The sequence below is a fragment of the Octopus bimaculoides genome, chromosome 2, assembly GCF_001194135.2.
Source record: "Octopus bimaculoides isolate UCB-OBI-ISO-001 chromosome 2, ASM119413v2, whole genome shotgun sequence".
NCBI lineage: Eukaryota > Metazoa > Mollusca > Cephalopoda > Octopoda > Octopodidae > Octopus > Octopus bimaculoides.
In genome coordinates, this window is record NC_068982.1 from 163,144,441 (window position 1) to 163,158,760 (window position 14,320).

Sequence of the window (14,320 nt, forward strand, 5' to 3'; positions counted from 1 at the left end):
TGGGTACCAGGTGTTAATGTCATACTTTAAAACCAAGCAAAACATGAGCTGTCAAGTTTTTAAAAATGTTTGTAATCAATAGAAATTGATCTTTTAGTTGCATGATTGTCAAAGAATCAATATATTTCTCTTTTTTAAAATTATAATTTTAAAATTGTAACACTTTCTGAAAATGTTAATTCTTTTGATAACAATAGTTAACCTTATTGATGAATGAATTAGTAACATGAATTTGTTTTTAAAATCATTTCATTGTACATGCCCCCCACACTGTGTTTGGCTTCTAAATACTATAGGTACTTTAACTACAATATTTAGAAGAAGAACACAATATGAGGATTATGAATAAAGTTTTCTATCAAAATCTCAATGTAGAAATTTCTGAAAAATTCTGTTAAACTAATCAGTTTTTATTATCATTGATTTAGATTTTTTTTGTGACATGTTTTCTGTAATTTTCTGGTTCCTAAGAACTTATTTTGCAAGGTGAAATCTTTAATAACAGCTAACACTATGTACTCAGTGATGGCTCTGTATTCAGGTGATTGTAGGGCATAAACAGTTACATCAGTTAAACTGATAGTTATATAAATTATAGATTTTTTTTTGGAAGTAAAACTTATTCTGTGTTAACACTGTATAGATAATCAATAACAAACTAATACTTTGTATTTTTTTTTTTAGCTCTTTAATATGTTTTGTGAAAAGTTTTCATGTATTCACACTTTTTGTTTGGTGTCAGATTTTTATAGCATGTAGGCACTCTGTCAGTTGTTTCTAATATTCAATCTTCCTCTTCTCTCGAATTAATTTGGATTTACCCATATGATAGTTTTAAAATTATAATCCCAGCCTTTTGACTCCTACTTTCAATGTTAAATAACCATTATTTTTTAACTGTTGTGGATGAGTATTCACGTTTTTCATCTATTTTTCCATATACTGATAGTAGTGCTCATTCCGTTATTAGTAATTGGAAGGTTTTGTTTAATCTTTTTGGATTTCCTGCTGTTATTCATAGTGATAATGCTAAATGTTTTTGTATCTAAAGAACTTAAACAATTTCTGTATGATAAGGGTATAGCGATTACTCATTCTGCTGTGTACAATCCTCGTGGAAATGCTCAATGTGAAAGGTATAATGGAGTAATATGCAATTCCATTAAATTGGCCTTACGTAGCAGAAATTTACCAGTTTCTCAATGGGAAGTCGTGCTTCCAGAAGTTTTACATTCGCAACGTTCATTATTATGCACAGCAACTAATGAAACCCTGCATGAGAGATTCTTTAAATTTCCCAGATGTTCTATGTGTGGTGTTTCTGTTCCTACTTGGTTAATGCAAGGACCTGACAAAGTGTTTGTTAAACGACATGTATGCAATAAGTATGATCTATTAGTAGATGAAGCCCAATTGGTACAAATTAACCCTAACCACGGGAGGGTGCAGTAGCAAGATGGATGTGAAAGTACTGTGTCCATTAAAGATTAAAGATTTAGCTCCTACTGGCAAAATGACTGAGGAGTATCAGTTAAGTAAGGATCAAACTGATGTTGCTGACACTGATTCTCAAGTGCATGAACACTGTTGTGGTTTTCAGATACCATGATTGATTCTGACCCACCTACACCAGCTCAAGAACCAGAACCTCAAACTATTTTGCACTGGTGTTCATCCAGAACAAAAGAAGTTCCCGATAGGTTAAATTTATGATTGATGATGTGTTACGCTCATGAAATGTTTCATTATTACGTTGTTGTGATTGGCTCATGGTTATGTTTGTATTTTGCATTTTGTTAATTAATTGTTTTTTTTAGGGGGAAAAATGTGATTTTAGTTTTGACCACGTGACTTTGATTGTCTCGATTGCTGTTATTTTCCTGCAGTGCAACTATGCAAAGTTCTGTTCTGTTTACAGCACATGTTCAGTGTTAGTTTTTAGTTAGACTAACAACTTGCTGCATAAAACTGTTATTGCATTGAAGTTTAGTTTTGCTTACAATTTAACAATCTTTGTTTGTATTGTAGATTACTGTATTTTTAGTTGATTAAAACCTTTTAAACTTAGATATTCCAGTTTGGGTTTATAACAATGCTCAGATGGGTTGAGTGCTTATGGTAAGTCAAACATTTCCATGAAGCTTAAGGCACAAACAATAAAAAAAAGTTGTGATTTCAGTGCTTATATCTAACCTGAAGAAAGACCATGATATTACTTAAATTTGAACACAAGGCTTTTTTGTCTCATTTTAATCATTGAATAAATCTTTATAGCTTATAACTTGTTCATAATTTTTTGACTAATGTTAGATTTTAAATTTAAGCTACACAAATTGTGGTACCTTTTTTTTCAGGAAATAAAGTGAAATTACTGATGAAATTAGTTATTCGTAAGTCTTGAGATATATCTCTCTATTCACAAGCATTATCAATTGAAGTCTTGAGGTTGGTGATATTGGCAAAATTCTTTATTGGATATTGGTCAGCTGGAGGAGATGTCCTCCTGGGGCTAAAAGCAACAGTAACATCCACCCCTAGGGGTCAGCCACACTTAAGTGGCAATATACTACACTATATATATATTATTTTATCAAATCAACTGGATAATTTGTCTTCTGCATTTTTATCTCATTTGCAGCTTCACTTACTTTAAAATATTAACAGTAAAAATTTCTTCAGTTTCCACTTGAATCTCCTTTTATTTTAATAGTTATGATTAGTGGCATTTGTTTTGGTTGTAATCTTCAATTTGCTAAGACAAAATAGATTTCATTACAGTCATGATACTTCTTTTATTTCCTGTTTGGACATCTGAAGCTGATATAGCTTTACCCTTTTCCTTATAGTCATCTTTTTTTTCTTATAATTGTTTACGTTGTTGCTTCATTCATTCATTTTCAAGCCTTGGTGTTTTTTTGCTTCAGTGTCATGTCTTTCAATAACTTCAAATTTATCATCCAAGATTAGCATTTTCTTTCTTCCTAATACTAGAACTTCTATTGTCTGTCTTTCTCTCATCTGTACTTACTGAGGTTAGATTATGTATTATATTTAGATGAAGTGAAGCAATATGATCACTACATGGAAGCATAAGATTCACATCACATTTATTATAACATAACTAATTTGATGTTTGAAAATACAACTGGATGGTTTTTCCACATAAACCTTTGAAACTATTGCCATGCTAAATGATGTTTTGGGGATTGGTATTAATTTAAAACCATATTAATTTGAAAACCATGTTCTTCAGATTCATGCCAACTAACTGAATTGATTTTATTTTCAGATGATGAGTTTATTTAGAAATGAAAAATGTAAACTTTAAAGATAATTTTTTTTTTCAGGGGTCTGGGGTAATCAAAGCTGGATTTGCTGGGGACCAAATTCCAAAATATAATTTCCCAAATTTGTAAGTGTTTTATCTTTCTTTTCCAAAAAAACAAACTTAAAACTGATCAATTTAGAATATTGTTTTATTTTTTTATTCTCATTATCATTATTGTTATTCTTTTTATCCTTCTGAGATAAATAAAGTATATACCAACCAAGTACTGTAGTTGAAATAATTGACTAACTTTGGGGCAGAATCATCATCATCATCATCATCATCATCATCAATGATGATGATGAGGACTCTGCCCCAGTTTTGAACAACGACCCCCAGTACTTGCTTCTAACTCTGATACTTACTTTGTCTCCTTTGCAAACTGCTAAATTATGGGGATGTAAATAAACCAAAACTGCTTCTCAACTGGTGGGCAGACAGACATGAATACAAAGACACACACATATACACACACATACTTATAAAAACATGATGGGTCTCTTTCACTTTTCCAAATCCACTCTTGGCCTTATAGTAGAAGACAGTTGCTCAAGGTGCCACACAGTGGAACTGAACCTGAACCATGCCTATGCCTCATGTAAATCTTTCATATGTAACTGAACTTTAAAATACATTCTAGTACTATAATCAAGTTTCAAAGAAGTAATGAGTTGTAGCAGTGATTTCTTTTTAGCATTTTATATTATAATGTAATTTATACATTAATTAGCCAAATTCAAATTAAACAAATTTAACCAAAGCTGAGTGGATAAGCTGATGGACTATGAAGTTCAAATCTTTGGGAGGAGTTTTAGGTTTTCTGTGCAAGATATATTCTGTATGGCCTTGGCTAGTTTTCTTTTTTATCAGTGACTTAACAGTGTAAGGTGATTAGTTACAGATACTAATCATCATCGAAAAATGGAAAATGCTAATACTTTAGCTCAAGAAATGAAGACACCCGTTCCAATAACCGCAAGTAGTCTAGATAAACACTTAAAAAACATGTCTGGTTCTAAAAATGATTTTATCTGTTTTACAGAATTAAAGGGAACTGATCTTGCAACTTCTTATTAAATTATTAATCCATGCAGCATGGAGTAGAGGTAAGCTGCTGGTCAATCAAGTCCCTGCCGTAGTTTCAATTCCTGGCTTATGATAGTGTTATTATTAGAGGCTTGGACAGCGTAACAGCTTATTTCTCCCCTTCCTTGTTAATCCTTATAGCTGTTTAAGAAACCAGTATTGCATTAAGTTTGATTACAAGGTGAGCACTGGAACTTGATTGGGGTGGGAAGGCAATGGAGAAGGTTGAAGTGTGTGTATATCTTTTAATGGTTTAGTCAGGAGATTGACATTTATTTCATTGTCACTATCTTGATCTCTAATTAATACCTTAGTTCTTATTACTAATTAATGCTTTAGTTTTTATTAAGTTTCTAGATCAAGCACTATGTATAATGCTATATCATTTTACATTTACTTTTTCTGTACCTACTAATGTGACAAAATTTATCCATAATATATTTCCCTATGACTCTATAGTTTAACAACTTCATGATCTTATATCTAACAATAATAGATTACCAATGTATTTCAATTAATTCAGAAAGGTTTAGTAAAATAATTAGCTTTTATTCATTTTCTTGTCAGTTGTTAAGCAAACCTTAAATCAAAAACAAATATTCTCATCAATCAGTTGTGGTTTTGAGGTATATTTGGCTGCTGTTTATTGCAGGCTGACCTCATAGATGTTCCCTCTTAGGTGGTGTTTGGATTACAACTTAAAAAATAGTTATATAAAACTTTGATGAAATTTTTACCACCCAATATCTCATATTATCATTCATGTAGAACAATTTCTTTTGCAATGAATTGTTTCATGTGGATTGTCTGGAGTGGGCTGGTAACCTGGGATCATTTGTAGTGTTAGGTGATTGCTATCAAAAGCGTTAACTTTTTATATATTTCTCATAACATATATCACACACACACATACTCTCTCTCTCTCTCTCTGTTATATATATGTGTGTGTGTGTGTAGGTGGTTGTGTGTGTATGTCAAATCATCCAAATTATCCTAGCATGCAACATAAATGTTAAAAAATATTGCTGCTGCTGCTTGTTAGTTTTACATCTGGTACATGGCTCAGTGGTTAGAGCATTGGGCTTGCAATCATAAAGTTGTAAGTTTGATTCCTGGACCAGTCAGTGTGTTGTGTTCTTGAGCAAGATACATTATTTCTTGTTGCTCTAGTTCACTCAGCTGTAGAAATGGGTTGCGATGTCACTAGTGCCAAACTATATCAGCCTTTGCCTTTCCCTTGGTATGGAGAGGGCAACTACTGGTCTTCCACAAACAACCGTGACTGAAGGGTGTTTTTACCATCATCATCTATGCCATCATATTTACATTTACTTTTCCCATGCTGGCATGGGTTGAAGAGAATGAGTTGTTCTGTGTCTGAATTCCCTTCATGACACCAACCCTTGCTCGTTTTCAAGTAAAGTATTTTATTCATGTCTTTGCACATTCAAGTGTTGATTTGCTGAACTTTCTGTTTATGTTGTACATAAACATAGTTCAATGTGAAAACCTGTAGAGACAAAGACACACATCCTCATTGTTTTAACATCCTACTTTTCCATGTTTGCTTGGGCCAGATGAAACTTGTTGAGGCAGATTTTCTATGACCTGATGCTCTTCCTGTCAGCAACTTTCATCTTCCAAGGAAGGTAATGTAAGTAAATTGTTGTGCTTGATGATGATGATGAATCCAGGTAAACTTACAAAAGACTGACATGTCATGTATAAAAATGTAAATATCACCTAAGTCCTATGATTTTTTTTAAGGTCCAATGCTTGAGAAATGAGTAAGAAATAAATCTTCTGCATAATCTTTGGTCTATCTCAAGTAACATTCCTAGATATTTCAAGTATTCTTGATAGTTGAATTGACTGAGGCAATGTAGTTTAAAGTGTTCTATCCAGAAACCTTATGTAACACTTAGAGCAGATTTGAATTGCTTGTAATGAGCAAGTAGTCCAATACCTTATCAACTTTGCCTTATTATCAAAAATACAAAGACAAAAGTACTTGGAATAAGCTGTAATACTTTCACATTAACGCAACATAATATTGACATAATAAAGAAAGCAAAGGATGTGGGGATACACACACTGCCTCTTTCCCCCTCTCTAATTGTACATAGCCACCTTATTTGGCCAACACAATGAAACAACACCACTATAGTACAAACACTAAACCCATCTTGGGTTATATCATTTCTACCTGGTCTTTGAATCTCAACACAACAAACTGCAAATAAACAGAAAATACTGTACATCACAAATCAACTCCACTATGTAACTAAATTACTTGAAACTTCACCATGGCAAATATGAGGTACACTTTAGTACTGCAGTGAACTCTAACTTTCATTGTCCTTTTCATTTCCTAAATCCATGATATATGTTTATCACTATCTCAATAGCATTTTAAAAACTATTTCTTTCACTCAGTCTAAACAAACACAAAGAAATCAACAGCAGCTTAAATAACATCATAAAAATAAGGGCTGAGTATCAGGAATTGTCATGCTACAGTTAAATCCACTTTGCCATCCTTGTTGTGGTGACCACCAGAATATTCATCATACAGGAACAGAATGGGTAGGGAAAATACAACATATCCCTATTGCAACACAGTAGCCCATTCATCGAGAGATCCTCTTAGTGGCTACTTGCACTTCTAAAAATAGCATCCAAATCTCGCACAAATCACTGCTTAGAAAATGGAAGGACGCATTGGATATTGAATAATGTTGTTATCGATATATTACTCTTGAAACAATAATAATGACTGGATGGTCACAGCTGGAACACTTTTGAATATAAGTTTACTCATTGTGGGCTGATCTGAAGTAAACAATAACCACCATTACTGCATATTAGAGTATACTGTATGACTATCAATTAGGTGGAAGCATTGTATATCTGGAGCACTGAATCTGTGGCATTTACTTGTTCAATTGACATACCATAGGTCTGTTCAGCCAGTACTGACCTAGGGTTAACAACAATAACTATATGTGCCATAAGTTGACTTAATCAGGGCTAACCTAAGACAAAAATAACCAGATCAATGTGATAATTGAAATCAATTCTGGTTATATTAGTGTTAGAGCAAAATACGAAATGTTATATAAAAGTTTTTAATATGAATTTATCATTAGACATTTTCTGTTCTTTTCTTAACAGTATAGGACGGCCAAAACATGTCCGAGTTATGGCAGGAGCTTTGGAGGGTGAAACTTTCCTGGGACCGGAAGCAGAGGTTTGTAATTTACTTTGGTCTTGATATTTTCATTGTCTTCTGTGTGATTGTATTGCCATTTTGCACTCTAAATTTGTTTTTTTGTTTTCCATTGTGAAAGCTGCAACTGGTTTTGCTGAATGATAGATGGTTTGTATAATATCATTGGCATTGTGTGTCATCATCATCATCGTTGTCGTTTAACATCAGTCTTCCATGCTAGCTAATAATAATCACACTTAATTGTAACTAGTATAAGCCACCTGGCTGTATTTAAGAATCGTAAGATAATGATATTGAACTAACTAATAACAAAATAAAAAGTACCGTTCATCATTTGGTATTTGTCACTGATGAGATTTGTCCTATGTGACAAATTTTTACCCAATGGCAGTGTCTATTTTTCCTGCCATATTTAAATCTTACTTCTATCATATCTTCCTTAACTTATTCTCTGGTATTGATGAACATCATAGAATCTGAAACTACTGTACTTTAAGGTGGGATAGACAAAAAAATACTCATGGGATGATTGGTGTAGTCATAGTTTTAGCCTGTAGGAGCACTGTATAATTAAGAAAAGTGTTTCCTTAACTTGTATTGATGAATTCAACTGTTTTCATGAGCTTGGAATTCAGTGTCAAACCACTCCTTTGAATCACTATTTGAAGATAAAGTCTTTAGAGATACTAAAAGTTACAGTACTTTATGAACAAACAAACCTATATGTCTTTCTATTTTTAAGGTGGTAGGGTGTGGTTTAATAAATTGACTGTTATTTTTAGTAGGTTGAGCGACCATATAGCAGTGGTTTTCAGTATTGTTGGTGTACTAGAAATTAAATATGAATAATTACTGTCACACTGGAGATGAAATATAAAAAAAAATACTGATTTTGCATAACATCATTTAATGTCTTTTCCATGGCATAGATTGGATGGTTTGACAGAAGTTGCCCAGCTAGGGAGCTGTCCAGACTCCAGTTGTCTGTTTTGGCATGGTTTCTATGGCTGCTTACCCTTTCTAACACCAACCACTTTACAGAGTGTGCTGGGTGCTTTCTATGTACTGGCACATGTGCATTTTATGTGGCACTGGCACCTGCAAAAGACATGCCTGCTGTATGGATGATTGCAATTTCACTTAGCTTGGCACATCTTTTCAAGTACAGTAAATTGCCACAACTCCTGGTCTCTTAATATTTCCTTGGTGAGGCCCAGCATCTGAAGATCCTTTCTCACCATTTTGTCTCACATCTTCCTGGGTCTACCCCTTCCACAATTGAGAGTGGCTCTTCTTTAAACAGCTGTCTTCATCCGTATGAATCATGTGGCCAAACCAGCACAGTCTTTTCACTTGCACACGACATCTGATGCTTCTTATACCCAGTTGTCTTCTTAAATCATTTACACTCTGTTGTGTGTGCACACTGACAATACCCATCCAGCAGAGCATGCTAGATTCATTTCTTTCGAGCCTTTTCAAGTCAAAGCCCATGTTTCACTGTCATGTAACGTAGCTGTACATACACAGGAATCACACAATCTTCCTTCAAGTTTTAAAGTTAAAAATTAGAAAAAGATATATAGCGTATGCCTTGTTTTAGTAATTACACTTCTGTCAATCAATATTATGAATAACATGTTTTTCAAGATGTTCAGTATTAATATGGATTTTATAAAGCCTAAATGCTTTTTTATGAAAATATCTACTTCACACATAGAGGCAGTTGGCTTAGTGGTTAGGGTATTGGACTAATGATCATAAGATTGTGGTTTTGATTCCTGGACTAGGCGATGCATTATGTTCTTGAGCAAAACACTTCATTTCACATTGCTCCAGTCCATGCAGCTGCTAAAAATGATTAATCTTGTAACAGATTGGCGTCCTACCCAGGGAGGAATATAAAAGCCAGGGAAACTGACCCTAATCTTCTTATGGAGTAATGTGAACTAACCATAACCATCCACTTCACACATAGATACTTCTTGTGACACATTTGTGTACTGTGGAATACCATTTATGAATCACTAATATCAAAGCTCTCCACTGTTGCTTGAGTTAGGTTGTAATATTTAGATAAATCCCCCATGGGGTCAATCACTCAATCCCTCAATTATTATTGGAATAAAATGTTTGAATTATTGCTTAAGTATTTCAATCATAAGCAAAAGTAGAGAAAAAATATTAAAAAAATTTCTTTATAAATAATTTATTTTGATTAGATTCTATTTTAATTCCTATTTTATTTTTTAAATTTTTGTGTACTATTTTTTTTGCAGGAATACAGAGGTTTGTTGACCATTAAATACCCTATGGAACATGGTATAATCCGTGATTGGAATGACATGGAAAGAATCTGGCAGTATATCTATTCAAAAGACCAACTACAGACATTTGCAGAGGAGGTAGACAGATTTATTAAGAGCGTTCTATTTATTTCTGCAATATGTTCATTGATTCTGTCTTTTATATTTAAGGATATTTTGTGATAATTGTAAAAGTACTATTTATACTAGACAAAAAGAATAAGGTCTTAGCATTGAAATGTTTTGGGTTCTCAATATATCACAGCAGAATGAAACTTAGGGCATGTTGTGATGTAAGTTGATATAATTAAACTTTAAATCCTTCTTTCAAAATTAAACACTGATGTCCATATTAAATGTATCTTTTGCTACAAATGGTTAAAAAAAGATTATTTTTATTTTTTACAGCACCCTGTCTTATTGACAGAGGCACCACTAAATCCTCGTCGAAACCGAGAGAAGGCTGCTGAAATTTTCTTTGAAACTTTTAATGTACCAGCACTATATATCTCCATGCAAGCTGTTCTCAGTTTGTACGTTTCTTAATTTTGTTTCTTAATGATACATTTTAGAGTAGTAGAAATGCTGGAGAAATTCGATATTAGTGTTAAATACACTACATTGTTTAGTTGCATTCTATTTAGTTCTCAGTTCAAATTCTATCTAGGTCTGTGAAATAAGTACCAGTAACATATTTGACCAGTTCAACTTTCTGTTCTCAAGCAAAGATTAATCACATGCTTTGTCAAAAGCAATGAATAATTAAATCTTGATTTTTAAAAATTGCATGAATTATTGTAAAATTTTAGATTATCCTTTGAGTAGAGGGTGAAATCAATTCAAGAAAAAAAAAAAATGCTTTTCAATAAATTTTCTTTTAGCTGATTCATTAATTCATAAATATGTATTACAGTATTACTATTTATGAATTAATGCATATTCTAGTATTGAAAATAGTAAACACAAGGTACAGTTGTTATAGTGCTGAACTGCTGATTAAAAATTTAATTATTTCTGCTTCTACTCTTATGACTGCAATCATTGTGTTGTGCACCTGTGTAAGTTACTTGAGTGTGCTTGGCTGACAAGTTTTTATTTATTCTTTATTAAGTGTATCCTACTTCAAAAACAAAATGTAAGAACTATCCTGTCTGTGATACCATGAAACAATGATGTAAGACAGAGACTGTCTCTAGCATTTGTTTTATAGAAAAACGCCTTTATTAAATTTGAATTTGAACATGATTTATATATAATTTTGCTCTATTAAAAATGAAACTGATTTTACTCCTATTGGGTAGATAGCCTTGATCAGCTCTGTTAAGTAGACCCATAACACAGTTGATTGAAAACATTTGCTATCAGTGTTTCTAACCATGAATTTTCTCCTTTTTATTGTGAAGTGTATAATCATGAGATTTTGGTGTAAAAATGGTTCATATTTTTAAGATGGCTACTTATTGTGTATTGGGCTGTCAAACAAAAAGGTCACTTGATTGCATATTGTGATTTGAATGTAGCTAAGAATGTCTTAGTTATGCAACTCACATGACAGAATACATTTTCAAATGTCTTACTTTTCTTTCTCTAAAACAGTTTAAAGAATAGAAATAACCATACCACTCTCAAAGGAGTAGCACCATAAAATTGTGCATTTTATTGTCTTGGGTACAGCTTGGAGAGAGTGATTATTTCGACCTAGCTAACTAACTCTAAATACTTTACATGATGACCAAAATGTTGATAAGAAATACTATATTTTCAAAATTGTAAAGAATTTGTTAGTGATTACATTTAGCAAGTTATGCAAAATCTTCTTTCAAATTCATTTTGTTTTCATTACTTTTGACTTATTTTATTTTTGTTTTTGCTTTTTAGATATGCCACAGGACGTACCACAGGATTGGTCCTGGATGCTGGAGATGGTGTCACCCATGCTGTACCTATCTATGAGGGCTTTGCTATGCCTCATAGCATAATGCGAGTTGATGTAGCAGGACGAGATGTCACTAGGTACTTAAGACTTCTCCTTAAAAAGGAAGGTTATGATTTTCACACCTCTGCGGAGCTTGAGGTTGTAAAAGCTATTAAAGAGGTATGTATTTAATTTATATCCAACCCATTCACATTTTCAATTTGATATTGTCAGCCAAATTCCATCATGTTTTATTAGGCTTAAAATAACTCCTATCCTAGAAACATTTAACTGCATAAATTTAAAAATTCTAAATTTCTGTATGAGATATGTTTAGAATTTTTGATTTAAAGTTTTGTAGTGCAGTGAGAAATTACAATCCATAGGTCTGTATTGACTAAATATTAGCATAATATAATTAATTTCTTTGATATTTCAAACATAATAATTAATATATATATTTTTGTGATAAATAATAAGCTACATTTGTATATTCTTATTTTCAGAAAATATGTTATCTTCCTTTAAACCCAACTAAAGAAGAAGGTGTTGAAACAGAGAAGGTTGCTTACACATTGCCTGATGGAAATACTATAGAGGTTAGGTTCTACATTGACTTCCTTTGAAGAGAGTTTTGAAAGTTATTTGGCTTATCCTAAACTGGGCAGCTGGTTAACAAAGATTAACATGTGATTGAGTAAAAATCATAGTCATTTTATTCATTTTGATAGTAAGTGAGGAAAAAAAAAGATAATTTGGTTTACAGCTTATACGATGTTTTGATGTTTTTCTAAAAATGGGATTGTGTTGATGTGAGCTGTTTATGGAAGTAAACTTCAAGCAAATAAAGCTAGCTACCTGGTTTCCATTTCTTATTGTATGTCATTGCAAAAAGCATAAATATTATAAACTTGCATATCACTTAAAATATCAAGCTTCATCATCATCATCATTTAATATCTGTTGTCCATGCTAGCATGGGTTGAATGGTTTGACCAGAACTGGCAAGCTGTACCAGACTCCATTCTGATTTGGCATGGTTTCTATCGCTGGATGCCTTTCCTAATGCCAACCACTTTATGGAGTGTACTGGGTGCTTTTATGTGGCATCACATGGGTGCTTTTATGTGGCACCACACATGTGCTTTTGTGACGCTTTTACATGACACCACATGGCACTTTTATATGGCACCACACGGGTGCTTATGTGGCACTGTCATGAGTGCTTTACACTACCATAGTGACCAGTCTTAACACTTCTGAGTTACAAATTTGACCACGACCAACATCACACTCCTGAAGAAGAATATCTCTTCTAGGTTGGGTTGTCCTTATCATACTATATAGAAACAAAAATCTTCAGTGGTGCCTGAACTCTACCAAAGACAATATCAGATATGATTTTGAGTTAATGTGGTAAATAATGGTTTAATTGAAAACTATAAACAAATCATTAAAAATGAAGTTCCTCAGTTGGAAAGCACTTGTGCTTACTGATGTAATTCAGTTGTTTGTATTATTTTCTCCTTTTTCATTGCAGATTGGTCCAGCGAGGTTCCGTGCTCCTGAGTTGTTGTTTAAACCTGACCAAATTGGAGAGGAATGTGAAGGAATTCATGAATGTTTAGTCTATTCGATACGCAAATCCGATTTAGACTTGAGAAAAGTGCTTTACTCAAATATTGTTTTGTCTGGGGGATCCACATTGTTCAAAGGTATTATTAAACTATGACCTATTTATTCTTAGTATCAAAAAGAATCATTTTAGGTGGAGAGGTTAGCAATGATAATATGGTGGCAGATAGTATCAAAGGTTTTTTATTGATGCTTCATGTATGTATGTATGAATTAGGAGTGAAACCTCTGTAGTAGACTGAGATAAAGTTATGTGTATTGTCAAAGGACACAGCACAAAGGATATAGTAGTCAGAGATTTACTCAGCTCAATACCTCAATGTAATGTGATCCAGTACTTTAATTTTATAAGCTATGAAATGTAATAACAAAGATTTCATATATTGGCACAGTATCAGATAACTTCAGGGAAGGAACAAATTGATCTTGGTGCTTGGCTGGTATTTTGTTTTTTGACCCAGGATGGATTTGAACTCAGAACATAAAAAGACTTAATTAAATGTTTCAAGGTAATTTTTATGATGCATTACTGGTTCTCTCAATCCACCTCTACAATAATATGAATAATGGTTTAACATTATGGCATAAGGCCAGTGATTTGCGGAGAGGAGATAAGTGTTTAACTGGTCCTTATTTTATTGACCCCGAAAGGATGAAAGACAAAGTTGACTTTGGTGGAATTTGAACTCAAAATGTAGAGAGAGATGAAATGCAGCTAAGCATTTTGTCCTTCATGCTAATGATTCTGCCAGCTCATTACCCTAATAATAGTATTCACATAGAGTCAAACATTTTAATAGGCATCCTCTAATCCCCCC

General features: G+C 33.0%; 1 protein-coding gene across 1 annotated transcript in view; it reads left to right on the forward strand.

Moving 5' to 3' along the window:
- LOC106869795 (alpha-centractin) overlaps positions 1 to 14,320 on the forward strand; it is a 26,402-nt gene that overhangs the window by 3,761 nt on the left and 8,321 nt on the right. The window contains exons 2-8 of the mRNA XM_014915659.2: positions 3,348 to 3,412; positions 7,589 to 7,664; positions 9,926 to 10,051; positions 10,361 to 10,485; positions 11,831 to 12,047; positions 12,374 to 12,466; positions 13,408 to 13,582. Coding sequence (XP_014771145.1) covers positions 3,348 to 3,412; positions 7,589 to 7,664; positions 9,926 to 10,051; positions 10,361 to 10,485; positions 11,831 to 12,047; positions 12,374 to 12,466; positions 13,408 to 13,582 — 877 coding nt within the window. The remainder of the gene's footprint in view (positions 1 to 3,347; positions 3,413 to 7,588; positions 7,665 to 9,925; positions 10,052 to 10,360; positions 10,486 to 11,830; positions 12,048 to 12,373; positions 12,467 to 13,407; positions 13,583 to 14,320) is intronic.